The sequence below is a fragment of the Cryptomeria japonica genome, chromosome 7 (genome assembly GCF_030272615.1).
Source record: "Cryptomeria japonica chromosome 7, Sugi_1.0, whole genome shotgun sequence".
NCBI classification, from domain to species: domain Eukaryota; kingdom Viridiplantae; phylum Streptophyta; class Pinopsida; order Cupressales; family Cupressaceae; genus Cryptomeria; species Cryptomeria japonica.
In genome coordinates this window covers 9,516,470-9,534,714 of record NC_081411.1, presented here as the reverse complement: position 1 = coordinate 9,534,714, position 18,245 = coordinate 9,516,470, and the positions used below count along the sequence as shown (strand labels likewise).

General features: G+C 37.2%; 1 protein-coding gene across 3 annotated transcripts in view; it reads right to left on the bottom strand.

Annotated features, from left to right (window-relative positions):
- The window catches only part of LOC131030826 (U-box domain-containing protein 43), a 51,708-nt gene extending 36,498 nt beyond the window's left edge, over positions 1-15,210 (bottom strand). The window contains exons 1-4 of one of the 3 annotated variants that reach the window (XM_057961742.2): positions 14,607-15,210; positions 14,018-14,206; positions 12,635-13,889; positions 309-624 (exon numbers count right to left, since the gene is read on the bottom strand). In XM_057961742.2, coding sequence (XP_057817725.2) covers positions 309-624; positions 12,635-13,873 — 1,555 coding nt within the window. In that variant the 5' untranslated portion in view covers positions 13,874-13,889; positions 14,018-14,206; positions 14,607-15,210. Of the gene's footprint in view, positions 1-308; positions 625-12,634; positions 13,890-14,017; positions 14,207-14,441; positions 14,511-14,606 lie in introns of those variants that run through there. The other 2 variants (XM_057961741.2, XM_057961743.2) reach the window with 2 other exon arrangements.
- Between the last annotated feature and the right edge of the window lie 3,035 nt (positions 15,211-18,245).

Sequence of the window (18,245 nt, the reverse complement as noted above, 5' to 3'; positions counted from 1 at the left end):
TTTATATCATGATTTTGTTTTTTAAACTTTCAAACTCTCAAGTTGAAATTCCATGTAGAAAATATAGCTAAAAATTAAATAAAAAAGTCCTGACTCGTGTATCAATAGTTTCTTAAAAAATATATTCAAACACTTTCCAGAAACTAGAATATTATTAAATTATTTCAGATGAATAGTATGGTCTATTTAGGAGGTATTGAAGATCTACACAACAGATACAAATTTCAATCAAAACCTTCAAAAAAGAATAAAATAGGATGCGAACACACACACATAAGAACTATCATTAAAGATTACATTAACATTACCTTTATGAAGACATTCAATCAGTGGCCCATACCAATTAGCAGCAGCCATTTGCACTATATTATCATCATTATCACGAAGCCGTTGCAATATTGCTTCTGCTTTTTCTGCTGATTCTGTGACTGACCCATTTCGAAGAGTTACAAGCAAAAGTATGGCACTTTTCTCCAGACTAATCTTCCTGTAGACAGATACATTCAGCTCAGAACCATTTAGCAGCAGCTCAGATAGCAACTCAACAGCAACTGTTGAGATTCGAGCATCACGTGCAAGACAGCGTACCACTTGTTCTACACCTCCAGCATCCACAACTTTATCCTGGACATTGGCATTTAATAATAAGCATAATTTCTCATATATCATCTTCCTTAGACATACTTATGAGTGGTCAAATGACATCATAGTCACAAGCCACAGCAGAAGAGTAGCCAGCACAAATTAGCATAACATAATCAAACTTATAGTTTGCTAAAATGCTATCAATGAAAAACTTTGGTAATGCATTTGCACTTGTGTCCATTTCCAGCAAGAGAAACTCCAGAAATGGATGCTAAAAAGAAAGATGTCCAACTCAGTATCAGAAACATGGCGACTGATTTTTGAGGGTCAAACTATCTTAATAATTTCTACCACCATAGTGAGGATACAGGAATATTTATTATTCAAATATATAGTATTATTATTGCATATTAATCATAACATTTTATGCTAGATGATGTTATCTCTGCTCAGAAGACCACTGAGTGATCAAAGGAATCAGAGTTTAGCATTCCTGTGTTGAAGAAAAATTTTGGTGGAGCCTAGCAATCGACAGAGAGAGAGAGAGAGTTTAAAGTTCCTGTGTTGAAGTAATCTTTTGGTGGAGCCTAGCAGTCTCTCTCTTGACTGCTAGGAGACTGCTAGGCTTCACCAAAAAAAAATCATCATCACAGGAACTTCAAACTCTGATTCCTTTGATCTCTCTCTCTCGCTGGACTAAGAATAAGAGTACTCACCATAAACAGATCTTTTATTACTTGCTCTGATTTTCTACTAAGTTTGATCCATTGTGAACAAAATTAAACTCCAGGTAGTAATATAAAGAGCAGGACACATTTTGGGATCCCTGACTGGGAGCATGCTTGCCAGAGTTGAAGTAAAACCCAAAAGGGTACCGCAGAAAAAACTTGATTGTGAGTAGACTTATCATAGTTTCACAAATCCTGGCAGCTATTGATGTGCACAATTATTCATGTTAGTTCCCCATGGTGACAGATTACAAGTTTGAGACACCTGAGACATGGGGTTGAGTTAAAGTTGTGGATAGAAAAGGACTACCCCCGGTCTCTTATTAATAAATGCACGGAGAGCTGCATCTAATTTGTGCAAAGGCATAAGACCTGATTTTATAAAAAAATAAATTGATAGAACTATCACCAATGCGATGGTTTGAAAGCCTCTAATCCAGCATGTAATGTCCCCTTCTTTGTGATGATGCATTCAGTGGTCCATTGGCTTATTCCGGAGACCCGTAGGCTATGTGGAAAGGAGAATTAGGGTTTCCATATTCTATGTGTTGAAATTGTTGATTTTTTGTAACTAGGAAGCAAAATAAAAGATGAATTCTAATTGCCAAAGGCAACATTAGAATTCATAATAAATAGGGCTGGACCCTATTCCAATATTATGTGAATCTTTATAGGACCCTATCCTTATTGTATTATGTCCAAAACTAAAGGCCACACCTAGTCAAACGTATGGACCCAAAGTCATATCATTTAGCATGTAACTTAGGCGCCAAAGATAGGACCCATATGTGGCGTGTAAACTAAAATATTGTTTGGCGCCAAAAGTTATTGAGCCGACCCAAAAGATGGGTCTCACATCTTGCACATATATACAAGCAACAATTGCAAGTCATTCATACTATTCATTAAGGTGAAATACCTCTCTGCTCTATGCGAACTTCTTCAGTCATATGTGCGAATTATCTCAGCTAGTAGGTGCAAAGTTATCCAGAAAAGGTGTGAGATTATCCTTCTAAGGGTGTGAACTGTGTGTGCACTTGGAGCACAAATCTCATCTTCCAAAGGTGCGAACTGTGTATGCACTTGAAGCAGCCCAGGTGTGAAGAAGTGCAGATGGATGTGCACTTGATGTACACCTTGGTGCGGGCTGATGCAATGCAAATCAGTGCACAGAGAGTGCAGTGCAGGCAAGTGCAAATGCAAGGATGAAGGGCAGATCGGTGCGCACTTGGTGCGCAACTTGGTGCAGACTTAAGGTGCGACTAAAGTGCAGATTTGGTGCAGACCTAAAGTGCACCAAAAGTGTAGATCTGGTGCGGATAAAAGTGCAAATCTAAGACTATCTTGTGTGCAGACCTAGCCATCAAAGGAGCATAAAACAAATTGTTGTTTGATCATCTTCATCAGCCCTAAGAGATAAGTGTTGTACTCAGAATGTTACATCCACTTTATAATCAGATCTGAGGATCACTTCATGCTGGGTTTTTCCTCCAAGAGGGAGGTTTCCCGGGGTAACTTGTGTTATGCGTCTATGTTGTTTCATGCATTCAACTTCTAATATGTTTGTTTAAATGTTCTTATTAATCATTTAACCTACAGGTTAATATAAGCTGGAAATTAACATTATCAAAGATACAATTCTGATTTTTGTTCTTACTGTTAATCTGAGATTTTAAAATCAACGGAAATAGTAGCTAGCTCGAATACCTATCTATTGTATTTTAATGTTGTCAATGACAATTAAAATACACATGTATTATCTCTCAAGCAATTCGAACTATTTTGGGCTGGACCCAAACATATGTAACGTGAAGACAAATAAAAGTAACTTAGGGCTGGACCCAAACATATGGAACGTGAAGACAATAAATGTAACTTAGGGCTGGGCCCAAACATATGTAACATGTAGGCAATAAATGGATCTTAGGGCTGGGCCCAAACTCCTGTAACGTGGAGGCAATAAATGGAAATAAATAAATTATCTAATGCAAGCCGACTTGAGGGTTGACACCAAAGATGGGATATAAATCTAACAAGCAAATGAAGTCATAATATAATCATCATCTCATGCAAATGCTATCTGCTCTCCTAGCAGCGATCTTTCCTTCACTCGTACGAACTTGTATAAGGCTATTATGCGAACTCTTCAAGGTTGATTATGTGTGGCGAAGTTGTCAAAGATCTTCATGTGAACTCGATAAGGTCTCCTCTCGTGCGAATCTGATCTCGACATCTGTTGCTCCTCCTAACCATCTGTTGTTGATGAGGGCTGCAATCTTCACTGATATATTGAATAGCAATCTGAGATAAGTTATTGCCTTGTAACTGCCCACATTTGAGATATTATAGATTGTATTTGAGGCTGGGTTTTTCACCTCCAAGAGGGAGGTTTTCCCAGGGTATTGGTGTCTTTTGTCTTGTGCTTTACTGATGTTACTGTTCATTCACAGTCTGATATAATTTAATTGCTTAAATTAACATCCGATTGCTTTAAACTAACACTATGGACTTCTGACCAAGCTTGTCAGGGGTGGAATGTGAACTTACTATTTTTAGTAAGTTAGCGTTTGGTTGTCTAGATGGTGTAGTGTTACTAAGCTCGCCAAGCTCTTTCTCTGGTTGCGAAGATCGTGATTTTCAGAGCATTGTTTCATGACTTACTATTTTTAGTAAGTGGCAATTTGGGCATTCTATTTTTGGCAGTCCTGGATTTGGTCCTCATCCAACACAGTTCAGTGATCCTCATTGGTCAGCCTCATCTAGATTTTGTTGATAATAGTATTGGAGTTATAAGCCATTTAATTAAATATTATTTCTTTATCCTACCTAAGGTTTATTATTTAATTATTTTATTACTGATTGATGTTATGGGGAATTGTGCATAATATGGTATTCTTCCTAAGTCATGCCTGGGCGAATTATTTGATGATTGAAAGGAGACTTTATTTTATACATCATAGTTATTTTATGCCAAAATCATGATCCTCTCTCCGAGGTGCGATTTTTGATTTGGGAAGTGGGCACCATACTTGGGTCCACCACATGAAATGAAATGCAATTTGAAAGAGGTGAATTTGGAGGCAATTTCATTTGAATTCCAGACTTGAAAAGCAATATATATAGGTGGTTGGCTCCTCATTTGATCATCCAGAGAAAATATATCGTTATGCTGTCGGAATGACTCCAAACTTCTTCGAGGGTGAAAACCTCCTAGATCTTTCTTTCCAATTTCGAGTGTGAGATATCACTCCTAGCTATGGTTCGAATTTTGTGAACTACTTGGTGTACTTGGGATTGCGTTGGGTGTGTTTTTGAAGAGTTGTGTGCTGCTGCGTTTTTTGGTGTTGCTGGTGTGTGTTGGCTGGAAGTGTATTTTGTTCGTAGCTATCTGCGTGTTGGGTGCATTGTTATGGGTGAAGGCTCATTAGAAGCGTATTGGAGAGACAATAGTTCTTCTACATTGGCGTGGCATTTGGGGAACTCTCGAATTTATGGTTGCAAATCGAAATATTCAGCTAAATCGCCATTTCCAGAATTGCATTGGGTTGCGTGCATCACCCTTGTGACTCTCAAGCTGTTGTTTCAAGGTATTGAACTGATCGCCTAAGTTATACTATTCATTTGCATTTGGTTTGGCATGATTTCATTCAATTTTGAGAAAGTTATGAGCATTTTAGTGGATTTGGGTGTGGTTGGTTCTGCGTTTTATTGACTCTGATTTCATAACAGCAAGTAGTGATTTTGTGGTGTGAATTTGATATTGAATACTTGAGATATGTACTTAACGCTATCTTCTCTTGCATCTCTATCTTTGTAAGATTGTTTCAGTAGTATTGATCAATCATTATAGTTGCATTATATGGTATTTCCCACTAAACAAGTAGAAGAGAGGATGGCTTAGCCGCCTTCATGTTTTGTAATTCAGCTTTGTCCTCCCACTGAGTAAGTGGTTGAGTGATATTGTCCTCCCGCTGAAATATGCGGTTGAGTGATATTGTCCTCCCGCTGCATAAGCGGTAGAATGATTTGGTTCTGGTTATGCTCTTGTTACCTTGGCTGGTTTACCGCCAACTTCTTGGTCTTCATCCCGCTGAAAAGTGGAAGGGGTTGGCTTGTGTTGTGACGTATTCACACATCGCCCCATTGTAAATGGGGACCCCTAGTTTTCGCTTTCTAGGGTTTGTTTTCTAAGTCTTTTAGGTTCTTGTCTATTAGCCTTTGCATTTTGAGTGTTGTCAGAGGGATCATTGGAATTATAGGCTCTGCTTGAGCTAGGATGAGTCAATGGATGCTCCAGGTCAGGGTTTCTTTGAAAGTCTTCCTTAGGTCAAATTTTGTTCGTGTTGCTAGGTGATGACTGGTCTGAGTTCGAGGAAGTCAAAGAAGCTTTGTGAGTGAGTATCATCTTTGAGGGTTTAAGATTGATCCTTAGGTGAAATCTTCAGCATTCGGGGAAACTTTGTTCAAGAGAGGATAAGATACCTTGGTATTTTATTCTGTGTTCGCATGTGCATGAAAAACCACATCAACAGAATTGGCGCCAGAAGGCGGGTTGATCACGATAAACACTTGAGCAAATGAAATCCAGATTTTATCAAGTCATATTTTGAGGATTTATCTAGAACTTCTTCCCTCTCTTCACGCTCAACAAAATTGAAAGCTAAAGAAAGGTGAGCGAATGTGAACTATTGAATCCAAGGAAGATCAGTGGAAAGCCATCTTCAACGCTCGACGAAAGTGGTACAAAGAAAGGAAGGTGATCGTTGGGTCGTCAGTTGGACTTACAAAGAAAGGAAGCACTTTGCATAGCTGGAACCAGTTGAGCTTCAAGTTGAATCTGAGATATTCAAGATCTCTCTTATTCCAGACAATCCAAAAAAAGTAAAAAAGCCAAAAAATCCAAAAAAAGTAGAAAAGCCAAAAAAAATTTAAAAAACAGAAAAGCCAAAAAAAAAAAAATCAAAAAATCAAAAAGAAAAGATTTCTCATGGAGCGGCAACAATTTCACGAGGAGCAACAAGTTGATTTTCCTCAACTTTGGTGGAGATTAGATACACAGCTTTATCCACGCCGATTGTCCGAGTTTGCAAGGCCAGGGCAATGTCGAATCCATGAGACAGATGAACATGATGAAATGCATTGCTTGAAGTACTTATCAAGGATAGAATCGGCAGCGCAAGGAAAGATCTTCTTTTGGGATGTCCCCAGACCAGAGGCAAAAGAAAGGAATTTCAATGTCCCAGAAACCAAAGATCCTCTTTTAAGTTTCTTATGGATGATCGAGAGTCAGCTTATTTTGAATGGTGAAATGCGTTTAGAGAACATATTAATTCCATTGTGGTGTAGGATTCACAATTCACCTCACTTTGAATTTACTTGCTTGGTATGTGAAATGGCCATCAATCAAGTTAGAAATCAGTCTGGAATGCCAACTTTGTCCGAGGAAGAGTGTATTGTGAAAGGATCTTGGGGTGCACATCTCGCAGCTGAATTCGGGAGAACCTATGAACAAGACATTGCTCCAGCACCTAATTGTGAGAAGAACCAGTTGTACGTCGACGATACATATGCGCCTAAAGAAGAATACCATAAAACGAAGGTTGAAGAAGCAGTTGAGAATGCTCGGGCAGTGATAAAGGAAGATCCAAGAGTTGAACAAGCAATCAAAGAAGAAAAGGACTCATTCCTTGAAGAATTCTCATTTATGCTACAAAAGGAGATTCTTGAGAATGAATTACAAGAAGTTTCAAATAGCACCCTTGGAGAACACAATCGAGTTGAGATGTTGAACAAAGAGCTACAAATCATCATAAGTGAGCCTAGGTATGAAGAACAATTCGAGGGGGCGCTCAAGGACGTCCTCACTCTCATGATATTTGAAGGGGCGTTGAAGGATCTTATATTGGAAACACAAATGGAATCACTACCCAAATTTTCTCAAGACAAACAAGCTATGGTGAGTGATGTGGTTCATCATCAGCTCCGACCTCCCGAGACTATGCTTGAAGATGAAATGCCACCAGAGATTATATTTGATCAACTAGAGGAGATCTTTGAAAATCAATCCCTCAAGGAGACTCTCATTTTTGAAGATATGCTAATGGAATTTCATAAAGATGCCTGGTTTATGCAAGATGTCTCGATGAAAACAAAGAATGTTGAGCTATTCGAAGGGGCGTTGAGCTTGTTTCAAGAGGATCTTCCAAATCAAGATCAACGTGTTGTGAATACTCGTGGAATGGTACATCACCAATGGCGACCTTCTGAAGTAGCTAATGATCTCTCTTCCGACAATGCACTAAATGGTGAACAAACACTTCCATTTGAGCAAGCACTTCCATCTGAGCCTGAAACATGCCCGGTTGTCTCCTTCCTTAATCCTAGCCTTGAAAGTTATTATGATTTTGATTATGGGGATTTTGGGAAAACAACTTGCATTTGGATAGATCATGATCCTGATGATACCTCAACTGATTATCCTACATGAAACCTTTCCTGAATATGAGAGATGCATGGTGAGAGCTTGCTTTTCTATATTTAAGGATGAATTTGCTCGACTGAGAACCATCACCTTTGCCATGCTCCTATTGCACAAGCTGAGAAATCATGTAAAGTCATGTACATACTTCGCTTCTTTGAGTCATGTCAAGTCTGGGGGTCTTGTATATAGCTTTAGAGTAGGTTTTCTTTTCGTGTGTTTAGTTAGAGGTCTTTTGAGCCTTGTTATTAATTTGCCTTGAGTCATTTGACTCGTGATCTTGAGTGGCTCAGGTAGTTTAGTTAGTTTTCTTTTTAGTTTGCTTTTGGTGTGCGCTTTAGCTTAGTTTGCTTTTGGGTCAGTCATCTGTTTAGTGTAGGTGTCTTGAGTAGGAGCCTCCATTTGTGAGAAGGGTATCTGTGTTGTTTCTCATACACTAGCAATATCTTGGATCTTATGTTAGACTCATTTCTTAGATATCTATTCATGAAGTGCTTGGAATCCAAGGTTGTTCCTTTTTTAGCTTTATCATTTGATCAGGACTTGTACTTGACTTGGAAGGGAATCACTTTCTGTATCTTGATGCCAACATCTTTTGATTACTATATCTTTACACACTAATAGACTCCAAGTCATTATGGTTTTCAGGCAAAGCTGTGATTAGTGAAAAATCCAAAATCTTGCTTCAGCGCCACCACAATCCTCAAACCCTAGTAAGCTTCATTGCTTACGAGCCAAAGGAATTGACGGAACGAAAAAGCAATATCAAAAGAGAAAAAATAAGGAAATGAAAGAGACAAAATCAAGAAAAAATGAAATGAAATGAAATATCAAAATTGGCTAATGGGAATATGCGAGTAACTCCATCGGGTCTATGGACGCCCGACTGGCAATGGAGTAATATTCGTGAGATTGCGGCGATATCCTCGTCGAGACTATGGACGTCTGGCTAGTAGCGAGGCTCTATCCAGGATGCTTATGAAGTTTAGATATATTACGTAGCCGATCACAGGAGGACCTGAAGGTCATAATTGTCTTGTCGAGAGGAATGAATACACTTGCACACACCTAGGTAATCAAAGACTAAGTGTCTTGATCTGGTTAAGGATTCTCCTACTTTGAGAACATTTTCTAATCTCTTGATAAGTTGGGTTGAATTTTCCAGAGGTTCTAAGTGGCAATTGAGTCTTTATCTCTGAAATGTTCAAGAACATTTATTCAAGGTGGCGCTAGATGTTGTGACGTATTCACACATAGCCCCATTGTAAATGGGGACCCCTACTTTTTGCTTTCTAGGGTTTGTTTTCTAGGTCTTTTAGGTTCTTGTCTATTAGCCTTTGCATTTTGAGTGTTGTCAGAGGGATCATTGGAATTATAGGCTCTACTTGAGCTAGGATGAATCAGTGGATGCTCCAGGTTAGGGTTTCTTTGAAAGTCTTCCTTAGGTCAAATTTTGTTCGTGCTGCTAGGTGATGACTAGTCTGAGTTCGAGGAAGTCAATGAAACTTTGTGAGTGAGTATCATCTTTGAGGGTTTAAGATTGATCCTTAGGCGAAATCTTTAGCATTTGGGGAAACATTGTTCAAGAGAGGATAAGATAACTTGGTATTTTATTCTGTGTTCGCATGTGCATGAAAAACCACATCAACAGTTTGCCACCCAATATTGTAATTGCATTGTAATTTCCAGCAGATCAGTGAGCTAACGAACCCCTTATCACCGTATGCTCTCACCTTCCCACATTGGGCTGTTGGTGATCAGAAAGTGGAAGGGTTACTTTCAGCAGTATTGAAATTATATTTCCTAACTTTAACGGGTGCATTGTAGTATTTGTTGTGATCAAAAAACGAAAAAATTAGTGGGAATATTACACAGCATCAGGTGTTATCAACTATATACATATTTAATGGTAGACATATAACATGTAATGCTCTTGATTTTAAAATCCAGTGATAAGTTGTTTTGAGAAGAATCTTGGGACCATTGTAAATAATTTCTTCCCATCACAGCTGAAGGGTACAAGGCTTCCAACATCGATGAGATTGAGATGTGAGTAACAAATTCAAAAGTTATGAGAGAAAAGGATATGAAAATGTCATGACTTAAGTGACTAAGCAAGTAGATTGGTTCTATTATAAGGAATGCTTCCGGATTCACTGTATATGTTTGTTTCTTCAACATTTGGAACACATTCAGTGTTCCGTCATCAGGAAAGGAAGGTTAGTTCTCCTTACAGATATTTTCCAAGAGCTTTGTCACAACATAAAACCACTTATTTGATGTTGATGATTAAACTAAGGAAGCATCCAAAAGGTTGAACACATGGAGGAACCTTGTTTGGCCACATGAGGAACAGATTTTTCAAGCGACTGTCATGACACTATTTTAATATCCAAGCTAATAACAAATGTAATAATTAGTCACAACATGGGGCAAGTTTATTTCATGCTCAATGTCATTATGCCTTCAAAAGGTTACATTCATAGAGTTGCATGTAAAGTAACACTTAAGTTTTGATGTCAACTCATGGGCGTTGAAGGCAAAAAAGGGAAATAACTTGTGGGTTATCAAGCCAAAAAATGGATAATTTACAACAGAAATGGCCTTCAAAAAATAGAAGACTAATTTATTGATTTTATTTTTAAAAGAACGCAAATATAAAAAAGCATGATTCAATAGATATATCAAATTTATAAATTATGCCATTTGCATGTGCATGATTTTTCCCTGTTTCAAAACTTCTAAGTTTCTTTTTTCAGACTAATCAGAAATCTTAAAAGAAAAAAAAGAACTAAATAACTAACATAATGATGCTAGTTAGCATGTAAACATGTAATGTCCCCTTCTCAGGCATGATGTTTCAGTTGACCGATGGCCTATTTCGGAGACCCATAGGCTACTCAATAGGTGAAATTAGGGTTTCCAATTTTGGAGGTGGTTGTTGCTCGTGAATTAGAGTTTGGATCACGGATTCTTTCTGGGTTTTCAGAGAGCTTCGCAGTGGTATGTCCGGCTTTGTGTTCCGAGCACTTTTTGGAATTTACTATTTTTAGTAAATTTTATTTATGGCAGTGGTCCTGATTATTTCGGCACAATTGGTTCTCTTCTTCAGTTGGTTCAGTTGGCTTCGTCACTTTTGGCCTTGGGATGTTTTTGGAGAGATAAGTTCATTTCATTTAAATAATGCTATGTTTTAATGTTATATTTTAAAGTTGACCCCTTGGCCTAGCTTCATCACTTCAAGTTGTTTTAAAAGGTGGTCTTCAAGGGTGGACGCGTCATGGAAGGGATTTAATATTTCCTAAGGTCTAAAATCTTGCTTATGAAAAGGGGTGCCAACTTTATGAAGAGAAGTGAATTGAAATAAAGGTTAATTAAAGCTTTTAAAAGTGGTGCCATCTCTTGGAGGAAAATTCAAATGTGAAATTAGGGCGCACTTTCTAGAAGCCTCTAGAGATTTCTTGTTAAGCTTATAAATGGAGGCCTTTTCCCTTCATTTGGCATCTGATGTCTATGGAAGTGTTACTCTGCCGAAATGGTATTGGGGTTGCTTCGAGGAATGAATGCCTCCTAGCCTTGGCATTGCTTCTTGCTTGAAAGATAGCAACTAGTGGTGATTTAGTGTAGTTGTGAGAGTTTGTAGTGAGGATTGCATTGTAGCTTGATGTGTGTTGGAAGTTCAGTTATTTGCATTTCATTTCATTTTCGGGAGTCGCAGTTAGCAGAGCAGATTTGTAGTTTCACTCATATAATTCAAAATAAAAACATATTCATTCTAGGTATTGCATATTTCCTCTTGTTTTGGCTGGGCGCTCCTTTGTGCAAATTTGCAGATTCTAATATGAAGTGTTTCATTTTATAGAGAAGAATCGCCATTCTTGCCTGGCGTCACTGTTGGGAATTGCCTTGGGGTTCGTGTTAAATAATCTGTTGGGTTAATGTCTAATTTCTTGGTATTGGTTTGTTCGCCTCCTTCATAGGAAGCCATTGCTTTTGGTCTTGGGTCATTCGGACTAGTATCAAGAGAGTAATGAGCATTTTAGTGATTCCATGTGTTGCTGATTAAGCATTTCAAGTGCAGGTCTGTCGTAAATCAGAATATTAAGATTGATCCTTGAGTAGAATTTCTTGGACTTATCATTCTTGTTAAGCCCGGGAGAGTCTTCTATATTGTTGCAGCATTGTATAGTCTTAATCTTATGATCTTGGCAAGCATTCACTATCATATTGTAAGCTGAACAGTAGTACTGGCAGCATTTCTTCTCATTTTCATTTCACGCTTGTTATTTACATTTAATTCCATTTCTAAGTTTTTAGCATCTCCGCCATATGGTAGCTCCATTCCCATCCTAGGTTTGAAAGCACATGCTTGGTGTCGAGTTTTCCTTCCAGTAGTTGTAATTGTAAAGATCCTCTGACCATGGGTTAGTCCATCTTGGGCACATTCTTGGTTAGAGTTGCTTTCAGCATGCACTAAGATCCTCTGACCATATGCTAGTCCATTTTGGGCACATTCTTGGTTAGAGTTACTTTCAGAATGCTTTAAGACCCTTTGACCATATGCTCACACCTTGCCCAACCCGGGATCCTGGTGTACATTCTTGGTTAGAGTTGTATTCCGCATCGTTTTGGTTTAAGTGCTAACCCTAACAGATGTGTGTTGCATTACTTTTTGTAATTGAAAATTTGAAAAAATTGGTCTGGGATATTTCAAAACACCAATCCCAAATCAGAAAAATAAGAGAATCTAAGTTATTGGTTATATTAAAAAGAATGTATAACTAAATGCATTGTCCTCCTATTTACCAGAAACACATCATGGGTGTAGCTTTCCATTACTTACCTTGTTTTCAGTGTGATCAATAACAAGAGTTTTCAATGTTGATAAAGCTGCTCTCTTTACATCCCTGCTGTGAGATTTTATAAGCACCTGCACCATAAGAGGGATCAATCCTTCAATTGCAATCCAGTCCTTGTTGATGGACTTTTCTTCACACAATTGTTGCATCTGTTTAAGAGCATCCTTCTCCTTCGCTTCAACCCTTGACTGCAACTTGGGCTTGGCTGCTTTGATCTTCAGACAATAATTGAGCTCCACCCATTCTTCAATTGACTGCTTGAGTGGAATATTTGGTCGGAGAGTGAAGTCCAAAAGGGGCTCACGTGTATCAGGATCTATCTTATTACCAGCTTCAAACCATTGTTGTATTTCTTTCCTCTCATAGGTTGTGCCTGTACTCAGACTCACCGGATCCATCATTACATCATCTTTCAGAGGACATATGAAGGATTTCAGAGGAGGAATGTCTTCTTTTTCTGGCATGTTGCTGCCCAAACTCATTAGTCTTTCCCTGTATCTCTTTTCAACTTGCTCTGGACTGTTTGCAGCATCTGCATGAGAGAGTAGAGCAATAACCTGTTCCATAAATGCTTCTTCTTCTCGTTCTTTCCTTACAGCAGCCTCTTCCTTCTCCCGTCGAAAACTTTCAAGCTCTTTGTTTATCTCTGAAGGCTCCACAGGAACACCTACTGCTCTAGCTATTTCTCGTATCAGGTCATTTGCAAAACCTTGATCGGTCTTATGTTCTCGGAGACCCAATTCAAGCTTATCTATGATCCTAAGCTGAGACTGTGAAGCTTCAAACTCTGCATTCTGCATTTCACCCTGTAATCTATTGACATTATCACGAATGTCCGCAGACACTTCAGTGCTTGCCAGAGATAAGAGTGCAAGAGATTTACCAATATCTCGAGTAACCTGTTGGGCCCTTTTGACTATGTCTCGGCAATTAACCAGTAACCAAAACTTAGGCTTTGTTCTGCATGAACTAACCAGTGAGTCAGCAGCTTTGACATCATCAGACAGAGACTGCAGAGCCTGCCTTGCAGCCTCTGTCTCTTTCAAGTCACGCATCCTTAACTCTGCTAAAACAGGTTGTATATCTAAAAGATACTTGGAAAGCACTCTAAAGCTCTCCTTCTCAATAAGCACATCCTGTGCAGCTACAGCAGTTTCTAAGACTTGTGTTGTCACAAAGGCCAAGAGTGTGCCAATTGGCACAAGTTCCAGAATCAGAGTCATAGCAATCTCTTAGCTTCTGCAGGATAATTTAAACAATCATGATCAAAAATCAGAAAAACCACAAAGATTAAATGATAGCCATAGTATCCAGAAATGAAAAGTAAATAATTTAAAAAAAATCCACAGGGTGAATTGTATATGTACCAGTAAGTGAGTAATTCGGGTTCAACGTTCCAATCCCCCTCACCAAAGGCGGCCCATAACCCCCTTCATCTGTGCGAAGGCAGCATAGCTGCATTCAAGCAGGCAAGCTCTGTGATAAGGCTACTCTCATGATAGTATATAGGTGAAACAGACCGTAACGGAGATAGAGTCCATTCTGTCATCAGAGAACTATTTTTCATTGTTAAAAGGAAAAACCTACAAAAAATTTATATAAGGCAAAAAAAATAGAGAAATTAAATTTAAAAATCTAGTTTCCAGGTAAGAAAATGCGAAATTGAAATGAAAACCTTACTTTCCAGAAAAAGACCAGGAAATATACAATAACTAAATAAAGATAGTAGCATCTACAAAAGGAAAAGACAACTACTTAGTGTGTAGAAATCAACCGAGAGGGAAAAACAACCTAGTCTGCAGAAAATAGTCCACAGAAAGGTTTTACAAAATAAGAACCCTTATTCTCAAATCACTATAGTTCAGGAAACCTCAGAAAAACAATACAACAATCCCACAAAAACCCTAGAGCCCACGGGAAAACCACAATAATTATACCAAAACACCTGTAACTTACTTGATTCAGGCTCTGATGTTGACGTGGTGGGGCTGTAATGATAATGGTAAAGCTGAAATGTGGCCAACTTTGTAAACAGTGCCAAAAATATACTTATTTTCTCCTCTTTCAAATGCAAACAGATAAAAACATTAACTGCCACAATGCTTAGATTTCTTTCACGTTTCCCACAAAAAATTAATCGAAATTGAGCTGAAAAAATCGCAGCTGCAAAATTATATTTGCAGACATAAATGTTCAATTGGGCTGATCTCTTGATATATTGTCTTTCTGGTTAAATCAACACGGAACATCAAGGAAAGAAACAAACGACAAACAGTACCGTCTTGACCAAAATTTGTTGCTTGCTTTTTCGGGCAAAGCGAAATTGCCCGGCACTCGTGCTGCTGAGTTTCTCATTGACAATTCTATCATGGATGGAAAATTCAGAAACTTCTGATCTAGATAATTTATCAGCCTCAAATAGATTTGGTTGACTTGAAATGGTCTGTAGCTTTCAGTCAATTATCCAGAAGTTCTCAGAACGCGGAAATATTCAACCAAGGGATTAAAAAAATCGAAATCTGTAGACTTAGTAATCCCATGCTCTCAGACTATGTTTTATTAATTTGGCATTCCAAATCAATAATTAATGTATAATTATTCATTGAATTTATATATTTGTATTGAAAAAAAGTTATAATTTAATTATTAGATTATTGAAAAAAAACACCTTAGAATTATAACTGGATTGTAGCGAGAGTAGGTATTATGTTTATAAATAATGTGTAGATGATAAATAAAATAATTAGGTTTTATGTTGAATATATTATTTTAGGTTGACGTTTTATGTTTTATGCTTTGTCTTTACATTAAAGTTTGTGAATTTGTCAAATGTTTGCGTTTGGATTGATTAAATTATTATATTTTATTACGGGTCATTATCACATCTATGAAAATGATCTCTAGACTAGCAAATTTTATCTTAGTTTATAAAATCAGTATGTATTCACATATTTAAGTATCCTAAAACTTCATATTCTTATTTAACCTTAAGGAACACCTCTAAGAGTTTGCTAATTTTTTCTCCTTGATCAAGCCCCTTGATTAAATTTAACAACTTTAGAATAATAATGAAGACATGTTAAACAATCATACAATATGTCTAGTTACTATAAATGTGATAGCATGCCAATGCAATGCTCCTCTAATAATGATCATCTAATGTACAATAGATACCATGTATGAAGGTTCTTAGATGCATCTTCTTTATGATTCAAATGAATTAGATATTTTTTCCCACAATTTGAATATTTCCACACTTAAGTCTACTCAAAATGGTTGTTAAGTCTACTCAAAATGGTTGGTTGAAAAGTGGTTAACTTAGGCCAACAATAAAATTTAATTTTAAGGGCTTAAGTGTTAAATTTGAACCAAGCCATGATGAAAGAATAAATGCATAGATCAAGTCTAGACTCTTGGGATGTCTAGAGATGAGTTTGTGTTATTTTACCAACATGAATGCAAAAACATGTAATTTTGCACATTAGTCATTGCATTAAGGACAACTACATTAATGTCTTCCAAATCCTCCATTAAATGATTTAGGCTAATTATTTTTTATTAATATTTCAGTCAATATTTAAATCCATTTGATCCTCAATCCTTGTTCAATTAATTCTAGCCATTAAACCATTACATGGATCAAAATCTAGACTTACAATCACTTGACAAGTGTCCATGTCTCCATCATAACCTCCAATATGTGAGCATACCTACCTACCTTGCGCCTTTCTCATACTTGTCACGAGACTAAGTCTTTAGTCCATGCCTCCATCTTCCTCAAATCCTAGCCCTCCATTAACCAATTCATCTTGGCCCTTGATTTGTCTATTGAAAATATATAAAATGGGGGCCTTTCATCCCATTTGATCATCTTCTACCATACTAGCTACATGTTGTCCCATTGTTTAATCATCCAGTCCTATGATATCATAATGTTGTCATTCTCTTGATATATCATCATGATCTTAACTTCATGTTTCTAATGTATTAAGCAACCACAAAATAACCCATCATCAAATCAAAAGAGAAAATGAAGTGGAATTATTCAATGCACTCCATTTATGTTTGATTAGAGGAGAGAAGAGGATAAACAATGTACAAGGTTCAATTACTTAGACTCTCTATATTTTATTCTTGTTTATCATCATATCTTTATTTTGGTACATATGATCTTCTAACCCCATCATTTTTTTTATTTTTTATGAGTTTTCATGTCCCAAATCCTAGATTAATTCCTACTTTGTGTTTTAGCATCTTCATTTCAAGATTAAATTACCTATGTTTATGGATCAAAGCTTGCAATAAATTATTTTTCTTGCAAGTTTTTTTCTTAAAATAATCTAGTTCTTTTGATCTATGAAATAGTGCTTCCTTAAATCAGTGCATAGTGGATCAACACTTTCACTTAGTGAATCAATACCTTTGTAAATCATTGCATACATGAAACAAATCTTTCATTATGTGAATTGAAACTCTTCAAAATCAATGCTTCTACTCTGACATTCAATGCTTCATGCCTAAGACTTTCTATCTTCTTTTCTATCGTATTCTACATTTTCAATTTTTTTACTTTATATTTATCTACTAAAGTGCTTTCTTGTCATTTCTACCATTTTTTACATCTTTTTCAAAAAGTTCCTCTTATTTTTTGAGAAAAATAATTAACATCTATTCCCTATCTTATGCAAGTTCCTAAATTAATGCTTTTATCTTTTAGCACCTCCATAGTTCAATGCATACACAAACATGAGCTTTGGGCATATCAATTCATGCCTACACATTTTAGGTATAATCATTTATTTTCACACGAACATGGATGTTTTCTCATTAATCATGGCGTGGGGGTTGGACCTTGGTGAACTAGTGGAGGTGGTAAAAAAGGTGATGGAGTCGATTGTGCATGGTGATTACTTGGGTGACATGGACTCAATCACATAATGGGCAATTTTGAGAGTAGAATTTGATTTCAGTGAAGGAATGGAAGTGGTGCCACATGAAAGGTTCAAAAAACCCCTGTATTTCATTCGATGGCCAGAAGATTGTAGCAGAGCACACCAGAGGGTGGAAGCCAAATGTGGGTGAGAAGCATTGAAATTGTTTGTGCAGATTAAGGAGCTCGACGAAGTGATCTAGCAAGCCAAGATGGAAGCTGGCATTGTGAAAGGCAGAGTGCTTCGACCACGCAAGAGGAAGAGACTGTGCGAGATTCCTGGAAACGCAGGGGAAGGGAGCTCTCAGGGTGCATGAATTTTCCCTTTTCTTTTTTTATTACAGTTAAACTGTTTATGGTTGAACTTTTTGACCCATATATTTTTTAAATCTCTACACTTGAATCGTTTGGTTCATGAGATTGTATCTTCTCGTTTTGCACTGAAACTGTGAATGTAAATTTTGTATCTAGATGTAGATAATGGGTCTTGCAAATTTTGGGGGTTAGTTAGCAAATGGTTATCTGTTGGGTGTGGGGTGGTTTGATAAGTTCAATTTTTGTTTGATAGCCGAAAAATCCATGGATGTACTCCTTTTTAACTCTAAATAAAATATACATATTATCGAGAAAAAAAAATGTCCTAATCTAACATATCCCCTTTCAAT